Consider the following 27,999-nt stretch of genomic DNA (forward strand, 5'->3'; position numbering starts at 1 on the left):
CCTTCTCTTTGTGGTCACAGTGTGGTCTGAAGCTGCGGTCGACCTCTGTGTCACGTCTTGACCGTGCCCTAGTTTGCAGTCTAGCTGTGCATAGGGGGCGCTTTGTTTAGTCTATGCGACACACACACACACACACACACTCAAAGAAATACACACACACTCAAAGAAATACACACACACACACACTCGCAGAAAGACACACATACACACGCATGCTCGCACACACATGCAGTTAAAAAAACATGGAAGTGGAGTACCATGTCAGCAGTGCAGGCCCAAGTCAATGACCCGGTCTTCTGGATTCAATTACCTGACCACATGATCCATCCATACACTCCTTCACAGCCTTCTGCCTTGCTCCTGGCTATATACCCTTCTATCCCCCAAAAGAGTACAAATATGCAGCGCATGATGCATTAACTTTGGGGTCCTTAGCACAGAGTTCCCACTGTTTTCCCCCATGAAAGGAGCTCTTGTCTCCCTCAGGAGGAGCCCAGCAGTGGGTCCTCTGGCTCTTCTGCCTCTTTGATGATCGAGTGTGACTGTGAAAAAGTCTCTGTATCCTCTTTGTCTCCAGGAGAGAGGCAGCCAGGAGTCACCGGAAACTGTAAAATATCAATTATTGCTAAGAGGATGGGTGGTTTTAGGCTACGAATGGTGGAAGGGAGCTATATGTCTGGTTCTGAAATCAATACTCTAGGGCCACTGTGTGATGTTTGTGTGATGGTAATGATAATATTTTAGCACGCAAAAGGTTGACTGAGGGATAGGTTCACAGATTAATGTGAGAGGTGAGAATGTCCATATAGCTACATGTATCGCTTTTATTTCAAAGAAGTAAATAAAAAAAAATAAAACAAATTCAACGACAATAAACAACTGAAAATCAGATCAGACAAACAAACAAATATACCATATCGCTGATAATGTTTCTGCAGCGTTATGAGGCCCTGCTTACAAATATGTACTGTAGCCTGTGAAAGCAGGCAGAGGCCAGTCAGTCAGATATAAAAAGATGTGTTTTCTGCTTGCTTAAATTGGCACTTTATAATCACACAGCTCATATGGTTTTAGTACTTAATAACAGTGGTAACACAATAATGCACATCCTGTATAATCCTTTGAAGTTTTGATATTTCCTATGGACAAAATTATAGCAATTGGGAAAGTCGATAAGATAAAGAGAGTAGGCTATAGATTCCTGTGTAGCTATTAATGCCAGATAAGTTTCACTCTGCTTCATGCAGTTAAGTGTTAAACAAACAATAACATTGACAGAAGCCAAAGGCAACTTTACAAAGTACATACTCATACTGTGGCTGCAGAGAGCCTGACACAAACAATCAAATGTAACATGAAAGCCAGTTCATTGACACAAACAAAAATAAGTAGCAAAATAATTCATATAAGCGCAGCTTACACACATATACAATTATACTGATACAAAAACACCTTCACGTGTAGAAAAAGAACACTGGTAAAGAGTAGGCTGGCTGTACCATAAAAAAATGAAAACATCAAAGGCACCAAAACAATCATAAGCATTATCAAATAGCTCTGAAAACTGTTGAATTTTCAGTAAGTCTGAATCCACAGCCTGAACCACTGCCACTTTTGTACTACCTTATATTATGCAGATTGATTAATTGTTTTTTAATGAAGTGTTGTATTTATATTCCATACTCTTTTCTACGATCCTCCTCTTGTAATGTAGTAATCCTCATATGTATAAAACCAGTAAAACTTAATACAATATGAAATGTTGATTAAACAATACATCCCTTTCGGGGTAAGTGTTACCCTTGATTCAATAAGGCCTCTTTAACCAATTAGCTTTAATTAGCTAGCATTATTCAGCTAATTAGCCACACTGGAATTCAAGTTAAGAAAAAGTAACCTTCTAATGTAACATGACTAGATTGTCTGTTAGGTAGGTGGATGATTAATATACTGGTAAAGAATGATTGAAGTATCAAAATGTAAGTATAATATTTAATCTGTTACGTTCCCTGTGGATGTGGAATTCAAACATGACTTCAACCTTTATAAACAACATTATGATGAGAAATACCAGATAAGCCAATGCCTCTCACAGACTGTTTCTAGTGGCCAAAGACCTAGTGGCAATACATTTGTCTCTATGTGCTTCTTAGAAAACAATGGCTGCAGAAACAATGCACAGAAGCATTTGGTATAAGGAACATTGCCTACCCACATTTATTAGTGCGTAAGAATCAGGCTGAAAACTATTGAGTGGGAAAGAATCTAAGACTAAGACATGTACACTAGCTGTTCAATAGGCCCGACGAAAGAACATAACCTTAGCTTTTTTTAGCTGCTTTTACAGCATATCCAGGTAATATAGTGCGTGCCATCAGAATACAGGGCTATTGCTCTGATGGGAGGGGAATGACAACAAGTGCTTCCTTAAAAGTTTGCATTGATTACTCATTTCATTGTCAATAAACTGTGACTGACAAAACTGTGGAACAAACGTACTGTACTTCAGCTAAAACATTAGATTGTGGACAACATAGCAACAAAAAAAGATACAAATAACTCAATCTCCTTTATGGAGTGTTCCTTATTGAAACTGGCTAATTTAAATCAAACAGACAAATACTATATTTGTATTCTCAGTACCTTGTTTCAACTTGAGACCTCACTTTGCATAGATTACATTTCTATTGTTGTATCACATACAATGTTGAGGAAAAACATTTTAAATTACAAATATTGTTGGAAATTCCTATATAAATATAGTGGTGGGCATTGGAGAGATATAGTATAGATGGAAGAAAATAGAAGATGATTGTTTGCCGCTGTCAGAACTCTCCCACTGCCACAGTTATGTCCGGCTTTGAAGTGGAAAACTGATACATTGCAGGTATATGAGTTCAATATAATACAAACACACTCCCACACCAATGAGAAGAACCACAGTTTAAACAAAGTTCTACTTACTTTCCACTGGTCCTGGACACACAACACACACACACACACACACACACACACATAATAAATTCCTTTCATGAAAAACCACCAAGTCCTTTTGCATGTCTCCTTTGGAAGAAAAGTAATTAATTCCCCATTGTCATATGTGTGAGTAACAATAAAAAACCCTGGTCAATAGGTATTGGAGTAACAAATGGTCTATTTGATTATCTGCGGTGGCATAATTGCTGTCTTTGTTGGTGTCTTAGTTTCCAGAGCAGTATCCAATGTCCCTTCCTTGCCTCTCTTTCTGGGAGGCTTTTTGATGGGGGTCTTCTTTGGCGTGACGTCCACTGCTCCACCACCACCCTCTCCCACCCTGGAGCCGTTCAAGTCCTGCTTCTCCGGGCTCTTGGGGGCAACCTCGGGGGTGGCTGGGTCCGTTGTGGGGACCCCCACACCCACCATCTTCTGGAGGCTGGTGGTGGTGGGCAGCAGAGGCTTGTTGGAGCCCTGGTGGCCTGGGGTGGCCGGAGTGGTCCGCTTGGCCTTCTGCGGAGGAGTGGGCTTCTCCCGGTCTCCTCGGTCCCGGAAGGCTGGGGTGGGCAGGCCGTTGGTCTTTACCAGGCCAGTGCCCTCATTCCGGTTGATGCTCTGCGTCTTCTCTTTGAGCTGGGCTGCCAGGAGTGTGGCAGCCTCGGAGTTCATGTGTGGGTGGATCACTTTGGGGCTCTTGGGCGGCTCCTTGGGGTTCTCCAAAGCGGCTGCCTTCTCGGCCACCTTCTTGTCAGAGTTGGAGTTGTGGAAGTTACCGATCTTCTTGAGAGCGTTCTGCACCACTCCATTTATGTGCTCCATGTGGTTAATATCCTCCCTGGACCTTCCCAGCCGGTGGGCCTTGTGTTTGATGGGGGAACCATTGACCTCCGTCCCCTTCCCCTCCTGGTTCTTCTTCTCCTTGGACGTCTCCTTCAGCCTCTGCCTCTCTTCGCTCTTGGCTGAGCTGTCGCTGGAGCTCCTGGTCGTCCTTTCCTTGGGCACTGTCAGCCCCTTACCCCCCTGGTTCAGCTGCTCCACCTGGGGTGTGGTACCCCCGGTGTTCCCATGGATCCACGACACCTTCGGTTTGGTGGAGGGGTCTGGCGGGCGTGGTTTGGTGGTGGTCTTCCATCCCGGGGAAGGTGGCTTGCCATTACCTTTGACCTCTATTGTAACTGTGCTGCCACCCCCATCCTCTTCGTCCTTGGAGTTCTTGGAGAGGCGTGCAATGCGAGCATAGAGGGCCCCGATGGCCGACTCAGAGCCGCTGGTGGAGCCCTCGCTGTCGGAGGACTTGAGCAGGGTTGCTTCGCTCCCGTCCCCAGCCTGAGGCTTGTTGGTGGTGGTACTGGTAGCGCTGGTGTCTTTCAGAGAGGTGTACTCCCCTGCATCGTCTTCACTGGGCACAGCTGCTGCGGATGGCTTCTCAGCTGCTGGCTTCTCCTTACTCTCATTCAGTGACTCTATGGGACAGTAAGATATATGATTGATGAGAGTCAGGTTTAGTTTGGATGGTAATGTTTATCATACGTAGGTGGTCAGAATATGAAGTTTATTTCCAAAACACTATATCCACACATTTTTTTCTTTTTTTTATTTAATCAGAAATGATCGCTTATGAGTACCTTCATGTGTGTGTAAAATATTACTGTTCTCAGATTTTGTATTTAAGACCAGTGGTGTAGGTGCGGGTATACGCCGTATACCCACTTATTTTTCAGTGGGCATTGCCTATACTCACTTCTTAATTCCCACTGATAGGTATCAAAGTAGTGTAGCAGAGGTATAAGCAGTATCAATTAATAGGGCTGATAGAACAGATTGGAATGTTTTGCTTCAAATGTCGATAAATTATTATTTGTTCACATTTTAGGCGCAGCATTGTACACATGGCAGTGCGTGAATGTTACAAAATGCAATTTGCGGGAAAACACCGTTCTGAAGTACGCACTGCACATGCAAGCGGTTTCATGGCCAGAGAGTGAAATACAGAGATGGAAATATCCGTTAGAAAGAGGTGGAATTTAAAGATGCAACAATTATCATGGGTTGCTAATATGATTAGGATAATGTCTTTGGCTGCTAGATAATGAAAGAAAGTTGAAAGAAAACCATTATAAAAATAATTGCCTCCACATTTCTATGGTGGGATTTTGTCTTTAGGCTACTTTGAATCAAGGTAAGACATGCCTCATAATATTAAGTAAAACGTCCGGATTTCAAACAATTAAGGAACAGGAAAAATATAGTGATGCTAATGATAGGCCTAACTGTCTTCTGGTAGATGGAAAGGCTTTCTGAAAAACCTTCTCTATTAAATGTTAACTAGCTACAAAGTAGCGCATGCCTATATGTCAGAATGATATCATGATGATTATTTGCATCAATCCAGTAGCCATTTCTTTTGCAAACTCCATATCATGTGCTACAGAAACACAGCTAATCAAACAATAGTGCTAGGTACCTGCATACTTGAATTACAGGGTAGCTACCATCAAAAAATCACAATTTATTAGATTTTTACCAGACCTCAAAAGTGGTTTCCTGATGTGCATTGTTATGGACTTTTTAGTTGTTTTTCTGAAGAAAAACAAAGTGTGACTTTGAGAAAGAAAGCCAGAAAAAATGGCGGAGAATCTGAAACCTGTGAATTTCTGACTCAGTTTATCTGTTTCAATAGTATTAGCCTACTGAACAGTACTGCTTGGGTTGGCCTGATTGTGAAAGACCAATATGGGATTTATCATTTTAGTTCATTCAGAGTGTATGTCACTGTTTCTAATATAATGTTTCACACAGGGTGCAATTTGGAAAAATGTAGGCAAAATTATAGGAAACACACTTCTCCAGGCACCACTACACCACTGTTCAAGACGCTATATATATCCATTGTTTAACAGGAATGGTATGTTCATATCCTGTATATTTGACTGAGATATGTGGTTGTCTCACCTAGCTATCTTTAGATGAATGCACTTACTGTAAGTCGCTCTAGACAAGAGCATCTGCGAAATGACTAAAATGTCAAAAGTAAATGTTTTACATACAGATCTCATATGACTCTACTGAATACATTTGACTGTGTAAAACCTAGCAGTACTAATTATTTATCTGAAAGTGAGGTGGAAATACAGCATTTTGCAAAAAACATGGTTATTTGTCTCTCTGAAATTAATCCATCAAGTAATAGATTTTAAACAAATACATCTGTTATTGCCATTATTAGATAGTGAAAAAACACTTTCATAATTTCTTTAAACCTCTTGACGCACGTTAAGGACAGGGGGAGCTATTGCGAATTTTGAAAGAAATATGTGCCCATTTTAAACGGCCTCCTACTCAAACTCAGAAGCTAGGATATGCATATAATTAGTAGATTTGGATAGAAAACACTCTAAAGTTTCTAAAACTGTTTGAATGGTGTCTGTGAGTATAACAGAACTCATATGGCAGTCAAAACCCTGAGACAAATCCTAACAGGAAGTGGAAATCTGATTTGTGGAATCACTTTCAAGCCTTTGGCTATGAAACACACCGTGAGGTAGGATTCATTTAGCACTTCCTAAGGCTTCCACTAGATGTCAACAGTCTTTACAAAGTGGTTTGAGTCTTCTCCTGTAAAAACTGACCGAACGAGAGGCCTGGAAAGTGTGTCATAGAGGGAGGGCCATTACTACTATGACACACATGCCCGTGGGTACTCTCTCGTTCCGAAACGTTTAGTAAGACAATGCAATCGTCCGCCTTGAATATTATTCAATATTATTGATTCTGATTGAAAAAGGCCCTAAAGATTTATGTTATACAACGTTTGACATGTTTGAATGAACGTAAATAAAAAAAAATTGCACATTCGTGACGACAAGTCCCGCTCGCTTCGTACATTATGAGTAGCCTTTGGAATGCGCTAACAAGAAGGAGCTATTGGGACAAAAATTATTAACTTTTTCGAACAAAACTACATTTGTTGTGGACCTGGGATTTCTGGAAGTGCCTTCTGATGAAGATAATCAAAGGTAAGGGAATATTTACAATAGTATATTTGATTTTAGATGGTTCCAAGATGGCGCTAACCTGTATCGCCTAGCCTATTTTTCTGAGCATAGCACCTCGTTTATTGCAAAGTGTGATTTCCCAGTAAAGTTATTTTTAAATCTGGCAATGCGGTTGCATTCACGAGATGTTAATCTATAATTCTTTGAATGACAATATTATATTTTACCAATGTTTTCGAATAGTAATTTTGTAAATTGTAGCGCTGCTTCACCGGAAGCATTTGAGGGAAAACATTTTCTGAACATCACGCGCCGATGTAAAATGCTGTTTTTATATATAAATATGAACTTTATCGAACAAAAGAATGCATGTATTGTGTAACATGATGTCCTAGGAGTGTCATCTGATGAAGATTGTCAAAGGTTAGTGCTTCATTTAGCTGTGTTTTGGTTATTTGTGATGCATGTGGTTGGTCGTAAAATGGCGGTGTGGCTATTGTGTCGATGTACTCTCCTAACATAATGTAATGTTTTGCTTTCGCTGTAAAGCCTTTTTGAAATCGGACAACGTGGTTCGATTCAGGAGAAGTGTATCTATAAAACGGTGTAAAATAGTCCTATGTTTGAGAAACAGAATTTATTAGATTTGGTTATGAATATGGCGCTCTGATTTTTCGCTGGATGTTGATCCCGGTTACGGGATCAGCGCGTCAAGAGCTAATTTACCAACATTTCTGAAAATAGATATGCAGTGCCTTCGGAAAGTATTTAAACCCCTTGACTTTTTCCACATTTTGTTAGGTTACAGTGTTATTCTAAAATGTAAAAAATATTTTTTTCCCCTCATCAATCTACACACAATACCCCATGATGGCAAAGCAAAAACAGGTTGTTAGAAGGTAGGTAAACCTTCACCCCAGTCTGAGGTCCTGAGTGCTCTGGAGCAGGTTTTCATCAAGGATCTCTGTGTACTTTGCTCCGTTCATCTTTGCCTTGATCCTGACTAGTCTCCCAGTCCCTGCCGCTGAAAACATCCCCCCAGCATGATGCTGACACCAGCATGCTTCACCATAGGGATGGTGCCAAGTTTCCTCCAGACGTGATGCTTGGCATTCAGGCCAAAGAGTTCAATCTTGGTTTCATCAGACCAGAGAATCTTGTTTCTCATGGTCTGAGAGTCTTTTACTGAGGAGTGGCTTCCGTCTGGCCACTCTACCATAAAAGCCTGATTGGTGGAGTGCTGCAGAGACGGTTGTCCTTCTGGAAGGTTGTCCCATCTCCACAGAGGAACTCTTGATGTCTGTAAGAGAGACCATTGGGTTCTTGGTCACCTCCCTGACCAAGGCCCTTCTCCCCCGATTGCTCAGTTTGTCCGGGTGGCTACCTGTAGGAAGAGTCTTGGTGGTTCCAACCATCTTCCATTTAAGAATGATGGAGGCCATTGTGTTCTTGGGACCCCATACAGACAGGTGTGTGCCTTTCCAAATCATGTTCAATCAATTGCATTTACCACAGGTGGACTCCAGTCAAGTTGTAGAAATATCTCAAGGATGAGCTCAATTTCAAGTCTCATAGCAAAGGGTCTGAAAATATTTGCAAAAAAATCAAAAAAACAATTTTTGCTTTGTCATTATGGTGTAATGGCTGTCAGTTTCTGATGATTTTTATTTATTTAATCCATTTTAGAACCAGGCTGTAACGTAACACAATGTGGAAAAAGTCAAGGGGTCTGAATACTTTCCGAAGGCCCTGTATAGCGGTGTTTAATTAAAATCTTCATATACAGTATTAGTGCATCATCAGGGATAAAGGATGCTTTTGTGAGGCATGTTCACATTATTTAGAATGAGTGTACATCATATTTATCTTCTTGAATAATATCAAGACATTTTGAGGCCTCCAAAAACAATAAACTCACGGGGGTGTCTAAACGAAATAATATATAAACTGATAGCCATAATGCTTTCCACCAAACTACAAGGAGAGATTCATGAATTGGATGACTTTACCATTATATTTCCTGTTTATTGTTTCACATCAACACAAGGGACTGGGCTCGATGGCACATGGTAAGGATAACTAACTATCATATCTCTCTAATTAACTTTGCAAAAGTGTGTGACTCAGTGCCCAGTCATCCTAGTACGTATTCTTCCTTTACACTATGTGACAAACAAATCCCACTCCATGTGTGTGTATGTTCAAATATTTGTGTGTGTTCGTGTGTATGTGCATGCATCCGTACGTGCCTGGATGTGTTTATTTGTGGAGTAGCTGTGGCTAATCACAGTGTTTATTGTTCTTTCCTGATGACTCACCTTCATGGGGCACACATTGTTTAGACAGGTCCGTCGTCGTTTGTGTCCGTCCGTGTGTCTCTCTCTGTGTGTGTGTGTGTGTGTGTGTGTGTGTGTAATGACTCACCTTCATGGGGTACACAGTATACGGGGCCATCATCGCTGGGTTCCTCCTCGAAGGAATCGAAGGACTCCTGGGAGGACCAGGAGGAGGGGCAGGGCTGCTCAGCTACAGAGGGGGGCTCGATGAAGCTGCAGTTGAATGTGTTCTCCGGGTCGTGGTGGGCTACTGGAGGACAGGGAGAGAAAACAAACACAGAGAAGCAGGGGTCAGAGAGAAGTAGATTGACAGGACTACCTTACAAGAACAACAGATCGACAGAGATGTTGTGGAGTGTGTTGATGTTGTCAGGCACGGTACAGTCTGGCTTGAGTTATCTAGAATGTTTCAATAGTGTTTCATGTTGATTTACATTTTTTTGTGACAATCTTCATGCTTCTACATTCCTTGAACAAACTGCTATTTACTGAGAAATAAGTTCGAGTTTTCCTTTAGTTATCATTCCAATAGACAGAGAATGCTCCATTTCCTAAATGTAGGTACTTTCCCTCCCTCCCTCCCTCCCTCCTCCCTCCCTCCCTCCCTCCCTCCCTCCCTCCCTCCCTACCTCCCTCCCTCCCTCCCTCCTCTTTAGATGTTGATGTATTCTGCTGACCCTTCAGTCTGGGGACAGCTGTGTTCGTGGGATGTCTGTGGTTCCTCCTCTCCTTTCCCCAACTGGCCCGAGGACTGACTGTGTGTGTGTGTGTGTGTGTGTGTGTGTGTGTGTGTGTGTGTGTGTGTGTGTGTGTGTGTGTGTGTGTGTGACTGGGCGTTAACTGGACACTAACCACATCAGATACCTCAATTTACACCCTCCCCCCTCTACTGGAGGACACATGAGCCCATCCGTTTGTTCTCCGCTAACGCTAAGCTAAAACTAAACCCTCTCTTGGCTGGAAGTTCCCCTCCAACTCTCTATGTATTTGACATGATTTATTTGACCATTTTAAACACAATTCAGCCACACAAGTGGATTTACTGCATTTAAAATCATTGAGGATAAATCAAAAAAGTTTTACAACGTATTTCCATTGTGGTCCTTATTGTGTTATGAGTTTATAGTATGAACGTTGTGGCATGGATGTCATCTCCCAAATTGTAAAACAACTGACCTCTGCTAACACCAACACAACCAGGTGTGGTACAGCTACAGCTAAATGAGTACCAGGAGATGTGTAAATGAAAAAGCAGCATTATTTTATTATTCTCACAGCACTTGTTAACTAAGCCTTGGGGTTTGGGGGGGGAGGGGGGGGTGTACTAAGCTAACATATGGAATTGTTTTAAGATGTCATACCATGGCTCATTTAGCTTTTAGATTTTAGAATTTTAGGACCCCTGTAGGTATCAGATTTTCTTGGCAATACAGACAGTCTAAAAATGTATCATTAGGAATTGGATTTTGAAGTGTCTGTCCTATATTTAGGAGATATACGAAAGCTCTGGATTTTTATATATATATTTTTACACATATATATCCCCCCAGTTAAAACAAAACGAATTGTTTTAACCAGTATGGGGTTACCTTCAGTCCTGTGAGTCCTGTAACACTTGTGGGGGTCGTAGAACAAAAGGGAGAACATCATCGTGTTTGTGGGAGTCTCGTCTTTCCATAGAGTGGTGATATTAGTCTGTACGGTTTGGATGCTACAGACAGAATATGGCACATCGGCGGTACCAAATTCAGACAAGTCCTATGTGGATGTCATAGAGCAAAATGGACCACACCATCTTGTTCGTGAGAGTCTCATCTTTTCCATATTAGTTTGTAAGCTAAACCTTTCAGACACTACATACTGTACATTTTCGTGAGAAGACTGGTCTCCAGGTCTGACAAACAGTGACATAGGTGGATAGCGGTTAACCTCAGAGGTTGAACAGATGGATTTTGATGGGATTCTTTTCATTTTGTTAATTAGATTGACGCAAGGGGACTTTCTATTTTGGTGGGAATTTCCACTGAAAATGGTGGGTACTATGAGGATATCCTGCATACTGCAGAGTCAAGCAGAAAGTGACTATTTTCCGTACTTCTGAAATTGTTCCAGGCATTATATCTGGTGACATCCCAATATTGTTCAGATATTGTTGAAATTCTACATAATACCGCCATGGGGATGGGATTAAATGGAGGAAATTGACTTGATGTAGATTCGTTGGATTGTAGCAATGGCAGCCGTTAGAAACAATATAATATAAACAGTGCCCATCCAAATATTTATCCACGGACACAGAAAAGAAAGGCCATGACAATTCTTTCATAGCAGCTTTTCTTCCAGCTGAAAATTATTTTGTTCAAATTCAATAAAGTAGATACATAAATAAATGGCAGACTTTCTGTTTGGAAGGTATGCACTTCATGACTATTGTAACAGCCCTGCTATGCTAGAGTATAATGACCAGACGACTCCAATGCCATGGAGGTACAATAGCAGAATGTCCCAGTTGACTTAACCATTGTCTGTGCTAGACTATATTACTCAGGACTGATGCAGTGTCCAATAGGTATAGCATAGGGCCTACTGTAAGTAACCTCAATTGACCGACTAACCAACTGGCTCTTTATTCCATACATTCTCTTTCATGATACAGTGAACAACTGCTGTGCTTGAATGTTCACACCAGACTAAAAGTCTGGAGCCGGATGGATTCTTCGGGGCGAGACGGGACAACAGCGAAAGCCCAAAGCTCAGCCTACAGAGTCCATTAGACAACTGTGCATTTCTGATGAACCCCAGCTGTACAGGCCTATCATAGCTGCCTGTGAGGCCAGCTACACTGGAGCAGGTGGTCCCGCTCCACATCACTTTTCACAGGGAAGCATTCGGACATGCAACTGCATCCCAAATGGCACCCTATCCCCTATATTATAGTGTACTACTTTTGACCAGAGGCCAAAAGTAGTGCACTATACAGTATAGTGAATAGGGTACCATTTGTGACACACACGCACACACACAGAGGACTACGGAATGGAAATGGGGGAAGGCAGCCAGCCGAGCGTGAGATAGCTAACTATAGTATAGGGCGTGGAATAAATATGCTTAGAATGGAATGACAAACTATAAGCAGTGTGGAGGTTTTAGAAGAGGAGGGGGGATGGGAGAACGTTTATGCATGAAGGAGCGGAGGAGCTATATGAGCTATGCAAAAGACAGAGCAAATGTTTTCTTCCTCCTCTTCCTCCTCTCCTCCTATTCCTCCTCCCTCTGTTTCTCTTTACATTTGTCTTGGATTGGGTGAGCATTTGGGTAAAGACACCATAAATATTTTCTTCCTCCCTCCTCCTCCCCCTCCTCTTCATCTTCCTCCTGTTCCTCCTCCCTCTGTTTCTCTTTACGTTTGTCTTGGAATGGGTGAGTGTTTGTGTAAAGACAGCATAAAGGTTTTCTTCCTCCCTCCAATTCCTCCCCTTTTTCATCTTTCCTTTTGTCTTGCCACATCTGTTGTAGTGTGTTGACCACAGTGTGGGTAAATCATAGGTCTGACACGGGCTGGGGTAAATTTGGCCACTTCCTGTTTCGAGTCCAGTGGGCCTCCTGTGGAATGTTGAAGGGACTGACGGCGCCCCAGGGAGGGTAGAGTTTCAAAACGCTGGCAGGCAGGCCACGCTTCTGTGGGCAGGCAATGAGGAAAGCAAAGCAGAGCAGAGCGTCCGGGCTCTCGAGATGGAGGGAGAGAGAGAGAAAGAGAGAGAGAGAGAGAGAGAGAGAGAGAGAAGCTGACCAGTTTATCTCTCCTTATGAAGAAGAGAGTCTATAACACTGGGAGAAGGACTCCAAAGTATATTCTTAAATTCAGTCAGTCATTTTATAGCTGTGTGTTGTCATGTATTGTTGAATGTGAGGGAGGAAAACTTAGAGAGAATTGGTTTTGGTTTGAACCAAAAACTCTATATTCTACTCTTTCCAAATTCCCAAAGTGGTAGTTTGTTCTCCTTGATTTGCTTGATCGCAACCCAGACATGGCACGATATGCTTTGTGCACAAAATAATGAAAGGGCTTGTTTGTTTGAAAGGTCATACGCATAGACTTTTAACAAAATGCCATTTCTGTTGCCTCTGGCGGATTGTTTATAAGTTTCAGTAAACTTTGAGGGTGTTTGTGCAAAATGATCTTAATGTCCCATGACACTAGATGACAAAGACAATACTGTTCCAGTGTGTGTTTCTACGCAGGCACAATGAAGACAGCTGCGAGCTGAAATAATCAGCTAAAGAAGTGGAGAAGAACATGCTACTCGTTGTAAAAGAGGAGAGAAACAAGGTCACCGCTTTTTAACTCCTTCCCCATCACTGATCTTAATTGGTAAAGGTAACTACAATATATCCCACAAATAGGGCATTTCTTAATTCCAAAATTTAGTCAGAGCACTGTCAGAGCTATTCCATCCATGCATTCAGAACCAGTCTAGATAGCCATGATTCAATTTAACTCCTACATAGCAGAGCCAAAGCAGAACGGCACAGAATGTGGCCGTGTTTGAAATTTCTAGAGATTCCAGAAGGCATCTGGGTAGACAAAGGAGCGTTCTTCAGTATGTAGGCAATGTGTAATGTCCTTTAAGCTGACTTGAGATGGGTCCTGACAGACAATCCTATCCCAGACCACGAGACCTTCCTCCACTTCCTTCTCTCCCTCCCTCCACACAGACAGACAGGAGCTACTCTCCCATCCACGTTGACACAAACAGAGTAGCCTTTGATAAAGTATCACTCAACACCACTCAGACCTCCCGAGCACCACACTGACCCATTCTCTCTTAATAACACTGCCTTCAGCCCAGCAGAGTAGGAACTCAACTCACTTTCTTAGGAAGTAGGGAAGGAGGGAAATGAGTAAAGAAAAGAGAGAGAAAAAAGAGAAGGGCCTGTTTAGGGTTGTAATAATATGAACACATGGTATTTAAGGGTGCCAAGAATAATAAGCCCTGCAACCAGTGCATTCCTCTCAGATGAAACCCCATACCCATTTGGCAGCCGCAGTACACTTTTCAACCCTATTCATTGTCTGAAAACCACTCCACAGAGAGTCGCAGAGAGAAGTATCACAGAGCAAAGGTAAAATGAAAACGCTCTCTCCCTCTTGCTGAAGAGTTAAAGAGGCTTGCAATGATTATGACACAGAAACTATGGGATCATCCGGAGACGCATGGAGCATATACACAAACAAACTAGAGAGTATCGTATTGAAGAAAGTGGCTGTAGCTGCATCCTGAATGACACCTTCTATTCCCTATATAGTAAACTACTTTTAACTAGGGCCCATAGGGCTCTGGTCAAAAGAGTTGCATTATTTAGTGAATAGGATGCCATTTAGGATGCAGGCTCTGTCTTGGCATGGTTGAGGCGGTAGACTATGGGGAGGAGGGATTGGGGCTTACCGACTACTTTGGGCAGCTTCTGTCGTCTCAGTGGGATCTGGGGGAGTTTGGTGCTGATTCGGCTGAATCTTCCACACAGGATCCGCTTGGCTTTTTTGCTGTTGGTAGAGTTGTCTTGGTCAGGACTGAGGGAAAGAGGGAGGGGTGACTCCATGGAAAACATACTAAATTACGAAACACCACAAACTGATTCAAATGTGGGTAATGTTCATCTGTATTGACACGCTTGCAGTACAAGCAACATTTCATGGGCCACATGAAGAAAAAAAGACCACACACAATATCATACTGACCCATTTTTGATTTGGCTACAAACGATATGCAGGGCCTGCCGTTCTTCCTTACCATGTGAACTAACCAGGAAAGACTTTAGGCCCTTATTGTAACTTATAACAAGGACCCAGATATAAGACAAAAGGGCAAAAAGCTATTTAAAAGGATAGAGCCATCTGCATGAGCTACTAGCAAGGAAGGCAAATGGCCCACTCTTCCCTTCCAACCCATCCCATCCCTCGCCCTACACCAGGCCCGTGTCTGTCACTCACTTGTGGTCATCTTTATTTCGGCAGAGGCAGCAGCAGCAAAGCAGCGAGAGGAGGACAATGAGCAGAAAAGAGACCAGGGTTCCTGCCGCGATCACGCCCATCCGCTGGTTGGGCTCTGAAACAGCAGACAGACACAAGCAGGGATTTTTGGGTGTGCCACACTGGTGCAGACTGCTAGTGCCAACAAGAGCCATTTGTATAATATATCTGGTGTCAACTAATGTTACTCTCTGTCAGAACTCCCTGAACTCCTAGAACCAGAACTCTGGAGCTGAAATTCAATCTGTCCTGCACTGTGTTGACCCTCCACACTGTGGAAATACTGTAGGCCAATCATTAAAGTGGGCATTGAAGAGATAGAGATATCCAAATTATCGACAATGTGGAACAGACAAATTGACTTCCATCTATTAAATCGCCACCCGCATTATCTATCTCCTGATGTGGATTCTACTTCTGAAATATCTGTCAAACCCCATCTTTTCACTTTTCTCTCACTCCCTCTACTACACTCCCTATACCGCCATAATTCATTGATGATTTATTAGCACCCCTCCCTTTCTACACTGGATACACTTAAACAGAACAGCAGTCCATCTGTTGCATAAGCATCTCTCAGGGTGTGACTGAAATGGCACACTATTCCCTACATAGAGCACTATACTGTTAACCAGAGCCTTATGGGCCCTAATCAAAAGCAGTGCACTGCATATGGAATAGGATGCCATTTCAGACGCACCTTTAATTTCCACAGTATACATGCACTGTGCAGCCAGATGACGCCATCAGTGAGATAACCTATAAGTTAGCAGATAGATAAATACTGCTGGCCCCTGGCCCTCTACGCCCCTCTTCTGTCAGAGGCTGTGGATGAATGGAAGTGTGGCCTGGGTGTGGCGTGTAAGGCCTCTTGTGTTCACAGCTGGAAAAAGGAAGGGACTAGCCTGGCAGAGCCCAAAGGCCTGACCTGTGACATCATCACTGCTTCCCAACATGTCCATTTGGTAACCCTGTTTCCTCAAGCTGCTCTCCTCCCTCCATCCCTTCTCTTTTCTTCCTCCAGTTCTCTCTTCCTCTTTTCTCTCTCTCCAGCAGGACAGGAACAGGGCCAACAAACACAAAGTAAAAAAAGGACACCAGGCAGTCTGGAAACACCGTTAGGCTCAACTACTACATTGACCTGAATCGACATGTGTGCTAGTGCTCATTGTCTCCCCCATAGGGCTCTGGTCAAAAGTAGTACATAATATAGGGAATAGGGTGCCATTTAGGATGAACTTGTCTCTGTCACCGCTATCAACTGGCTATTTAGACAAACAGTTCAAGCAAGGGGTTTGGGACCTTCATGTGCAGTGCACCCATTTGATATGTTCCCTATGGTTTCATGCAGGGGTGTGTTTTCTTTATGTTGTGCCTTTCTTCTTATAAAAATGTCTTTATCACTAGAAGCACCAGGGTTTGACGCCGCAAGTACTCTGCTAAGAATGCCTTTTTACATCTACATTTTAGGTCTTGCAGCGTGGCTGACTTCAAAAACAGTGACCTAACATTCACCCAGATCTGTAGAAGTGAATGAGGTAATAAAGAGAGTGGTTCCCTTACATAGGTTGCAGAGTGTATATGTGTCTCTGTGTGTGTGTGTGTGTGTGTGTGTGTGTGTGTGTGTGTGTGTGTGTGTGTGTGTGTTTTTCATGCACATGTATGTGTGACTAAGGAAAGAGAGTGGGTTGGTTTCCTTACGTAGGTTGCAGGCCCCAGACATTGGGTTGCAGTTCTTGTCGTGACAGGAGCAGGTCTGGGCACAGTTCACTCCATACTGACCCATCTGACACGTCATATTGCAGCTAGAAGAAAGAGAAGACACTAACAACTTAGTTACTGTGTCCATGTGAGAAACATACAATTAAATAGACAGTGGCACAGGGATTCAAAGACAGTAAAAAAAAAAAACGGATAATGACAATATAATACTGACTACTTCCCTGTACTGACTGAATAAGCAATGAGTACAGCCAGGAGTTTTTCCTGAATATATGACCTGAGCAGGGTTCTAGAGATATGCTAGGGGTCTAAAGTGTTTCCTGATCTAGTCAAGTAGACAGGAAACTCTAGCGTGAAGCACGGATGAGTGGAAAAAACAGTAGAGAGAAAACATGACATGTTGGACACTCTTTCTGGCAGTGAAGCATGAGAGGAGGAAGGGGAGGACCATCCCTCTAGGTGAATTTGATAAAAATAAGAATAGTGAAACATTTAAAAAGTTATTATTTTTAGATAAAACTATAATAAATATATTCACGTCACCAAATAATTTATTAAAGAACATTGTTTTGCAATGAAGGTCTACAGTAGCCTTAGCAACACTCTGTAGACTGGCAAAATGGTGTCGCCGGAGGACAGCAAGTTTCCATCCTCCTCTGGGTACATTCAATACAAAACATAGGAGGCTTGTGGTTCTCACCCCCTTCCATAGACTTACACAGTAATTATGACAACTTCCGGAGGATGTCCTCCAACCTATCAGAGCTCTTGCAGCATGAATTGACATGCTGTCCACCCAATCAAAGGATCAGAGAATGAATCTAATACTGAAAGCATAAGCTACAGCTAGCTAGCACTGCAGTGCATAACATGTGGTGAGTAGTTGACTCAAAGAGAGAGAAAGACAATAGTTGAACAGTTTTTTACAAATGAATTTCTTCATAAATGAAGGAGTAGCAAGAGAGAAAGAGAGAGTGAAGGAGCTAGCTATATTTAGTATTTATTTCACTTTCACTTACTTAGCTAGTAAAATACAGCTTGCTAGTTTAGCCTACTCAAACACCCTGGCTCAAAAAGAGAGGGATGCTATGTTACCTATCTGGTTATGGCTATGCAACACTGGAACTCTTCCAAGTCAAGGTAAGCTTTTGGTTTTATTAATTTATTGCCACCGGGGCCTGGCGGTGTAACTGGTAAACTGCTTGCTAACTGTACACTGTACTGCATGATTGTAGCGGGTTTACTAATGCATTATTTGTGCACTGAAGTTTGTGGACTTCAATGCACAACACATTAGCTTTCCAAGCCAAACCGTCATATCATAACCGCTAACAACTACACAGCCTACATCGTTGTCACCAGCCTACATTGTTGACTTGACGGTAGCTAATAATGGTGACAGCGATGTAGACTGTGTGTAGCGGTTAGCGGTTATGATATGAAGGTTTGGCTTGGAAAGTTTTTTTTGCCTAGTCACAGACAGCTAATGTGTTGTGCACTGAAGTCCACAAGCAAAGGGAAAAGGTGAGTGGTGGAGAGGGCGTAAATGCGAGAAGGAATAATCCAAAGCTCAAATCGATCATCCTGTTTTATGTGGCTGCTATGAAAGTGAACTGTGTTTGCGTGTGATCAGGGGTGTATTCATTTCACCGATTCTGTTGAAAAACGTTTCTTAAATGAAAACAAACAGAATTAAACGGGAATAAACATACCGGAATTTGTCCAATAGAAATTCTTGTTTGCAAGTGTTTGACTAATGATTACACCCTTGATCAGCTAGATGCAGTCAAGACTGTGCAAGGCGGTATTGAATGTGTCAATGTCTGTCACCTTGCTTGCTCAAATTTCTCTCGACTTTTGCACCTACATTGTAAACTTTCATTCATAGGCTAGGTTGTAGCAACCTCATGATGGGTATAGGGAAAATGTTAGTATCATGTAGTAGCCTAAACCTATCGATGTTACATTACGCTGGGTGAATGGAATATGAATGACAGTCATCCAATATGCTGTAATAGAAATAAGGCCATGCTCATATTTTTTTTAAATTGTCCTTCCTCATCTTAAATGGCACCGACCGCCACTGATCTCTGGGTATTGTAGCCGTGAAGGGAAGCGTAAACATTAAGATGTTTTGGTGAGAGGTCTGACTTACTAGGTCCCGTAAAATCCCAGGTCACACAGGCACTCTCCGGTTGCAATGTGACAGACACCGTTAAAATAGTATCATGTAGTAGCCTAAACCTGTCAATGTTACAATGAGCTGAGTGAATGGAGTATGAATGACACTCATCCAATATGCTGCAATAGAAATGAGGCCATGTTCATTAAAAAAAAAAATTTGTTTTGTCCTCCCTCATCTTAAATGGCACCGACCGCCACTGCTCTCTGGGTATTGTAGCCATGAAGGGAAGCGTAAACATTAAGATGTTTTGGTGAAAGGTCTGACTCACTAGGTCCCGTAAAATCCCGGCTCACACAGGCACTCTCCGGTAGCAATGTGACAAACGCCGTTAAAACAGTGGCTGCAGTCATTCTCACAGTTATCCCCATAAGTCCCGTTGGGACAGCGCACCTCACACCTACCGACCAGGGAGACAAAACAGGAATGAATGTTGTTTATTATGGTCATTGTCACATCAGCTGTGAGTCATGTCTCAGAACTATTAGCATAACATGAAAGCCTGTGCCAGTACAAGTTCAGGTATTTGAAATAGTAATTATAATGCAGTATCTATGTAAATTACATTTTGACATGCTGAAGAGTAGACAACAATTGACATTTTCTCTAGCTTTGTATTCAAGTGTATATTAGCATAACTGTAAGTCTTTGTTTGAAGTTATGTTTTCAAGTGTTGTACTAGAGCAGGGCTGTTCAATGTCGGTCCTGGAGGGGCCAAAACACTCCTAGTTTTCATCCTCTCCTTCGAATCTGGGACTGATTCAGACCTGGGACACCAGGTGAGTGCAATAAACTACCAGGTAGAAGCAAAAAAAAGTGTTTATGTGTGTGTACGTGTGTTTCTGTTTCCATTCCAAGTGAGTGTTCTCTCACCTGTCCCCGATCCAGCCGGGGTTGCAGTGGGAGCACTTTCCGTCGATGCGGTTGCAGAAGTGACCATCTTTACACGGGGGACACACATCCAGGCAGTTCTCTCCGAAGAAGCCTGGCAGGCACATCTGATCACACTTGGTCCCGTTCCAGCCCCTCTCACAGGTCACACACCTCCCCTCTGTTATCTTACAGGGCTGCTGGCCTTTACAGTGGCCACACCTGGAGTCGGGACATGAAGGGAGAGAGGGCATCAAGATGGTGGATGAAACATTTGCCTTGGAAATGGCACCATATTAACATAATATTCCCTATGGTGCACTACTTTTGGCCTGGCCTATTGACAGCAAGACTATTTGGTAACATTTTTATAGCGAATCTTTGTGTTGGTATCTACACAATTTAGCGGTCCCTGTATATACATTTCCAGGAGCCTGTAGAAATGTTACACCTCCATACTGCCTTTTCTTATAACATCTATGACATAGACGTCAGAGAAATGTGGGAAAGTGGCTATGTAGCAGCTCATGTTATACATGAGTTCTGTAGACTTTGAGCAAGGTAAATTACTTAACCTGAATGGCTTCAGCATATTGGATGATTATTATGAGGAACAGTGAATACCAATTCCACAGTACACTTTTACCGATCATGTTTAAAGTAACTGTCCAGTGAAAATCTCACTTTTAAAAGTTAATATTCTGTTAATTCATACCCAAATAATGCTGTTGACTCTTCCTGGGCTCCTGAGTGGCACAGCGGTCTAAGGCACTGCATCTCGGTATTAGAGGTGTCACTACAGACACTGGTTAAAATCCAGGCTGTATCACAACTGGCTGTTATTGGGAGTCCCATAGGGTGGCACACAATTGGCCCAGCATTGCCGGTGTAGGCTGTCATTGTAAATAAGAATTTGTTCTTAACTGACTTGCCTAGATAAATAAAGGTTAAATAAAACATTTTTTTAAATACTATACTCGCATGAATAATTTTTATGACCGGTATACGCCCACACCATTCTGTTGTTGGGGTACGACCACACCATTCCAACACAGAAAAGCAGATTTTTAAAATACTTAATAATCAACATTTCACTCATATAGTAATTATTTATAGGTCATATTTTCTAGAAATCTGTAAACACTGGACAAGTATTTTAAGATATGTTATGGGTTATCAGCTGGAGCTCAATCAAAACTCCAAAACCACAATATAATACGTATCAGAAAGAAAACATTAACATTAAGATCCTCGGAATAAAATTAAGAGAAAGCCCTGTTAATAAGAATCCACGGCATTTCAGTTTCCCATCTGCTACACTATCATGAAAAATGTCTTATTTTCGGTTATAATGACACAGAGTAATGTTCTCCAGTGGTTCCTCACCTGTTCCTGCAGTTCTGTCCGTAGAAACCTGCGGGACACGGTTCCCTGCAGAACTTCCCCCGGTACCCCGGTGTGCAGGTACATGAGCCATCTGCCTGGTTGCACTTCCCATGGATACACTGACAATACCTCTCGCACCGGGGGCCCCACAGTCTCTCCCGGCACTGGCAACGACCCGTAAACTGCTCGCATGGAGAGTTATTACAGTTACACTGGATGGCACAATTCCTCCCCGACCAGCCTGGACTACAGTTACACCTTCCTGTGTTCTGGTCACACACAGAGTTGAGACTGCAGTAGCAGTTGTTTGCACACTGAGGGCCCCAGAAGCCATATTGGCAAGTGCATGTGCCTGTGTCCTGGTCACACTTGCCCTTCTGGCAGAGGCAGGGCTTCTCGCAGTTGGGCCCCCAGCGGTTAGGGTTGCACGTGCACTTGCCCGTCACATCATCACACTGGCCGTTCGGAAAGCATTGGCACTTGCCCTTGCAGTCTGGGCCCCAGAACTGGGTGGGGCACTCTGAGAAAGGAGGGATGAAGTAATATCAGGATATTATGGTGAGAACATCATAAGCATTACACAAACATTTCTTTGATGCCTTATATCTAGGTGAATATGTCGTTTCTGATGTTTTAGGACAGGACGTGTGAGATGTGTCCGAAAAATAAGGTGCTTACTTGTATCACAACTGGCTCCGAAGTATCCATGGCGACAGCGGCATTCATTGGGCCTAACGCATACCTCATTTTCCTTACAGGTGAAGTTACCTTCACAGAGAGCTAGGGGGAGGATGTACTGAATCACTACATGTCCACATATTAAACATTGAGGGCTGGTTTCACCAAACCGAGAACCTCCATTGAAATCATTTTTTTGTCCAGGACTAAGCTTAATCTCTGTCCAGGAAAAAGGCCCTAAGTGATATAAACATGTACAGTTGAAGTCAGAAATGTACATACACCTAAGCCAAATAAATTTAAACTCAGTTTTTCACAATTCCTGACATTTAATCCTAGCAAAAATTCCCTTTCTTAGGTCAGTTATGATCACCACTTAATTTTAAGAATGTGAAATGTCAGAATAATAGTAGAGAATGATTTATTTCAGCTTTTATTTATTTCATTAAATTCCCAGTGGGTCAGAAGTTTACATTCACTCAATTAGTATTTGGTAACATTGCCTTTAAATTGTTTAACTTGGGTCAAACGTTTCGGGAAGCCTTCTACAAGCTTCCACAATAAGTTGGGTTAATTTTGGCCCATTCCTCCTGATAGAGCTGGTGTAACTGAGTCAGGTTTGTAGGCCTCCTTGCTTGCACACGCCTTTTCAGTTCTGCCCACACATTTTCTATAGGATTGAGGTCAGGGCTTTGTGGTGGCCACTCCAATACATTGACTTTATTGTCCTTAAAATATGCTTGGGGTCATTGTCCTTGGAAGACACATTTTCGACCAAGCTTTAACTTCCTGACTGATGTCTTGAGATGTTTACATTTTAGTCATTTAGCAGACGCTCTTATCCAGAGCGACTTACAGTAGTGAATGCATACATTTCATACATTTTTTTTTTTCTGTGCTGGCCCCCCGTGGGAACCGAACCCACAACCCTGGCGTTGCAAACACCATGCTCTACCAACTGAGCTACAGGGAAGGATGTTGATTCAATATATCCACATAATTTTCCTCCCTCATGATGCCGTCTATTTTGTGAAGTGCACCACTCCCTCCTACAACAAAGCACCCCCATAACATGATGCTGCCACCCCCGTGCTTCACGGTTGGGATGGTGTTCTTCGGCTTGCAAGCCTCCCCCTTTTTCCACCAAACATAACGATGGTCATTATGGCCAAACAGTTCTATTTTTGTTTCATCAGACCAGAGGACATTTCTCCAAAAAGTACAATCTTTGTCCCCATGTGCAGTTGCAAACCGTAGTCTGACTTTTTTATGGCGGTTTTGGAGCAGTGGCTTCTTCCTTGCTGAGCGGCCTTTCAGGTTATGTCGATATAGGACTTGTTTTACTGTGGATATATACTTTTGTAACTGTTTCCTCAAGCATCTTCACAAGATTGATTTGCACTTTTTGCACCAAAGTACAGAATGCTCCTTCCTGAGCGGTATGACGGCTGCATAGTCCCATGGTGTTTATACTTGCGTACTATTGTTTGTACAGATGAAAGTGGTACCTTCAGGCGTTTGGAAATTGCTTCCAAGGATGAACCAGACTTGTGGAGGTCTACAATTGTTTTTCTGAGGTCTTGGCTGATTTCTTTTGATTTTCCCATGATGTCAAGCAAAGAGGCACTGAGTTTGAAGGTAGGCCTTGGCATACATCCACAGGTACACCTCCAATTGACTCAAATGATGTCAATTAGCCTATCAGAAGCTTCTAAAGCCATGACATCATTTTCAGGAATTTTCCAAGCTGTTTAAGGGCACAGTCAACTTAGTGTATATAAACTTCTGACTCACTGGAATTGTGATACAGTGAATTATAAGTGAAATAATCTGTCTGTAAACAGTTTTTGGAAAAAGTACTTGTGTTATGCACAAAGTAGATGTCCTAACCAACTTGCCAAAACTATAGTTTGTTAACAAGAAATTTGTGGAGTGGTTGAAGAACGAGTTTTAATGACTCCAACCTAAGTGTATGTAAACTTCCGACTTCAACTCTACATATGAAAATACTGTGCTATGATGTTGATATGCTGTATACATACGTGTCAAACATTCCTCTCCTATCTGCCCCCACCCGCTGCAGCACACAAAGCCTGGTGACCTGACAGAGAGGAGAAGAAATACGAGTGTGTCAGATAGGAAGAAAATAAGCAAGGCAACTTAAACAGACACTGGAATATAACAACATGCCACCACCCTGCACATCCACTACTATCCTTTCATCTCCTCAGTCCTCACACTTGTCCTTCATGTGGCAAACGCTGAAAACTAAACGTCTGCGCAGCATTTGTTCTGACTTTCTCCATATGCTTTCCATGTGCAAAGAAATGGGTAAATATGAATAACACACTTCTCACATAAACATCCTTCTCTCCAAAGCCCCTTCAACTCGACCTCTCCTGCCCGGCCTGTCAGCAGTCAACAGTCAGAACAATAGTAGCCTCTGAAGTGCTAACCCATGGAGACTATAGAAGAGCAACTCTAGAAATAGCTAGCTAGCTACAACCACAGTTCAAAAACAATGTTTTCTTTCAAATACTTTAATAATGTGTGATTGAACCTACCAGGCGTAACTGACGGGTGATGTTTTGCACTTTTGGGACTATCCCATTGATCAGTGTGTCAGTCAGTCTCAATCAAGCACAGCTTTGGTATCAGAAAGAACACAAATACTGTTTAAAGATGACCCCACGTCTAGCCAGGAAGGAGTGAGGAGTGAGTTTAGAGAGGCAGTCTTTGGCGGTCTAGTTTGAAGCAAAGCTAGATCCCCTCCACTCTGCTCTCTTCTCCTCTCCACACTGCTCTGTCAGGAAAGGACAGATGCTTCTCTTCTTCCTCCCACACCACTGACCTCCCAGAGGCCCCCACCACACTTTTACTTCCTCTAAAGTGTTGGGGGCGGAATTCTGCCTTCAGTCAGGGCTTGCACACGTGCACACAGACACACACATGCGCTGTTTTTCCCCTCTAAAACCTGGCATTTGTTAAAAACACTATCTCAGCCTCTCTGTTTTGTCTTAGAACTGGGTCTGTCACTCAGAGGGAGAGTCTAAGGGATACTGGTCTTATTTAGGCCTACTATTCTGGATTGGGTCTAAAGACGCAAGAATGAGCTAATACATGGATAAAAAGCTGTGTTGGTTCATTTATACCTCACAAGAAGCTGTTTGTAAGGTATTAATCAAATCTCCTTTTAGTGAAGCATTTCCAATGTGGTCAGTGGTGTCTGCGATTTTAGATGACCCCATCTGACCTTTGACATACAGCTCAATCCATCACAGCTCTGGAAAAGAACACATTATGTTCATTGTGTAACAAATGTGACGTTTTGAGATAAAGCAGGACTCACATTGGTCTCTCATTATCAAAGCAGGACCCACATTTGTCTTTAGTTACTCAAAATAGCCTAAACTTTATCGGCCACAGGATTGTTACATTTGGCACTTTGAACAGAGTTCTAGTACTTAACACTTCATTCAACAACATAATATTTGTTTCTCAACACTGAAAAAAATCAGATAGCAACTTTTCTCAATTTGTATGTTTTTTTTCTTCTTCTCACTTTCCCATGGTACTTTATGATGCATTGAATACTGACAAACAATGATGTGTGAACCAACGTTGTTAATGTTGTCAATGCCCCCCCTACAGTCAGCGAGTTGATTTAGTAACACGTGGACACAGATAGGAAGTGCTAAGCAGCAATGATAAATGAACAACTACTTCCCTCAATTCTTCCTGTGAGCAGTGAACCCAGTAAAGAGATTAAACAAAATGCACAAATGAAAGAAAATGATAGGGGTGGTGCACTGCAAAAAATAAATCATGCAAGCCAGTAAAAACACTAAGAATAGGATTGTGGTAGAGACTTTAAATTGAGAGTGGGGCCAACAGTAAACGTGTGTGATTGCATTGAAGATAAAGGATTGAGAATAGTTCACAGTAAGCACTAACTCTCCTCGGAGATGCTAAATGTTAAAGTAATGACCTTCAAACCAACTATAGACATTTGGGCAACAACTTTGACAACAAAGGAACATGTTTTCCCCGTGAGACACTGTAAATGCTCACCATTGTCTATTGAGTCACATTCTATTACATTCTAACACGAAAGGTAAGGATAGGCGCAGGCAGGGCCCAGGGGTCTACTTGTAATGTCATTTAAATGTGTATAATACCAGACCACAGAAGGGCTATGACCTCTGTTATGGAATGCCAAAATGTCAACAGATTTCACACACTCTGGTCCTACACCAACCCTCCTTTGACATGTGGTTTTCAGTCTGCATAGTAAAGGTGCTTTACTGGTGAATAAGAAATGTAGGCTTATGCTAACTTGATGCACCCCCTGTCTATAAGTTCAGTCTACAACTTAACCTTTGTTTCTGGTAGCTGCAGCCATACAATTTTGTGTGGTTATTTTCAGCCATATAGCTGATGCCACGACTTCAGGCCAGTGACACTAAATATATAGGGCCTGAAAGCGCCCCCTATGTGAAATTATAGAACATTACCCACGGTTCCAGATGTAGGTAGCATCTGGATGGCTGCTCCTCAGATGGACTCCTCCTTGTGTAAGGAGAGTGCATATGAAAAGAACTATGACCAACTAGCCTACACAATATCGAAAATGAACTTTTTTAGGTAGTGGAGGGCAAGAGAAACCAGTAATCCCGAGTCTAAAACACATTTTTGCAATGTGAATAGTCAATACTCAAAGTACAATAGTTCAGAATTTGACCTGAATAATCAACAAGTAGCCTAGTAACTAGTTGCATCGCATGGAGAACGATAGAGGCAGTCTACTCTTTTTTTATCGACAGAAGCCCGTTATTCTGCGTCCGCAGTGCAGCTATACTTACCCTGGTAATTTGCATACATTCCTGCCTTTAGGATTGAGTTCTTGGCTAAAACTCAAAGAAAAAAATGAACAAACCACCACAACAACTTCAATAATGATCTTCAATTCCATTTTACAAGAAACAGCATCCTTCTAGATGCCTCTTTCTCTCCGCATTCCTCCTCTCCAGAAAACGACAATTGCTCCTATTCTTCTGCTCTCCAGGGTTGCGTTTATAATCCACGGCGGTAAAAAAAATGTTTTGTTATTGTGGGAACTTCAGAAGCTTTATCCAAGTATTCGAGAAATGATCCAGGTTCCAGTTGGGGAGAAAAGGCTTACCACTGCGCCATCTACGCCATCGACGTACCCAAGAGTTGAAAGAATGTGTAGCGACACCAAACCACACAGAGCACAGTTCCAAAGAAGTTATAAAACCCAAACTTGAACACGCAATTCGATCTCCTCGAACGATTACTTTCCTTCATTGCTGATTCGTAATATTAAACCATTCATTATCCCATACATTTTCAGAAGAATAAGGAAGAAGGAAAGAGGCATCAGGAAAGTAGCGGAATCCAACGGGCATCCTCCTTCGACAATAAAAGCACCCGCTTATTGCCACCAACCATAACTTGACCACAAATATTCTGTTTTATGCACAGTGCTATGGCATAGGTACAAACGAAATCTTTCGACTGGTCGAGGCAAAGATTCCCTTTTCTTTTTTTAAATCAAAGATTAATAACGTTTTGTCGCCTTCTCTTTCTATTGCGCTCTCATGAGTGGCGGGGGGCAGGCACTTTCTGATTTGTTACTCTATCCTTGCCTGCAGTTACTTACACAGAGTTAAGTGAGCATACTTTTCGTGCGCCACAGTTGATTTCTTTTCAGAGAAAAGAGGCGATAAGCAACATACAAAAGTGGGTGTGCCACATATGATATAGGCCTAGGTCTCGTTCTTCGTTCTTTCCTCAAAATATAAA

General features: G+C 42.4%; 1 protein-coding gene across 3 annotated transcripts; it reads right to left on the reverse strand.

Annotated features, from left to right (window-relative positions):
- Positions 1 to 806: 806 nt before the first annotated feature.
- On the reverse strand, positions 807 to 27,960 carry LOC106585229 (scavenger receptor class F member 2). Of its 3 annotated transcripts, none has more exons than XM_045706666.1 (11): positions 27,036 to 27,960; positions 24,216 to 24,274; positions 22,174 to 22,275; positions 21,496 to 22,015; positions 20,113 to 20,331; positions 19,511 to 19,639; positions 17,037 to 17,140; positions 15,297 to 15,411; positions 14,752 to 14,876; positions 9,393 to 9,551; positions 807 to 4,436 (listed from the first exon to the last, which is right to left on the reverse strand). In XM_045706666.1, the coding sequence occupies exons 1-11, from the start codon at positions 27,143 to 27,145 to the stop codon at positions 3,154 to 3,156; spliced, it is 2,925 nt and encodes a 974-aa protein (XP_045562622.1). In that variant the 5' UTR covers positions 27,146 to 27,960; the 3' UTR covers positions 807 to 3,153. The 3 variants fall into 3 exon arrangements, with proteins under 3 accessions (XP_045562622.1, XP_014026697.1, XP_014026696.1); XM_014171222.2 differs by having other exon boundaries at positions 9,393 to 9,554; positions 14,752 to 14,849; positions 27,036 to 27,955; XM_014171221.2 differs by having other exon boundaries at positions 9,393 to 9,554; positions 27,036 to 27,955.
- Between the last annotated feature and the right edge of the window lie 39 nt (positions 27,961 to 27,999).

The sequence above is a fragment of the Salmo salar genome, chromosome ssa24, assembly GCF_905237065.1.
Source record: "Salmo salar chromosome ssa24, Ssal_v3.1, whole genome shotgun sequence".
NCBI classification, from domain to species: domain Eukaryota; kingdom Metazoa; phylum Chordata; class Actinopteri; order Salmoniformes; family Salmonidae; genus Salmo; species Salmo salar.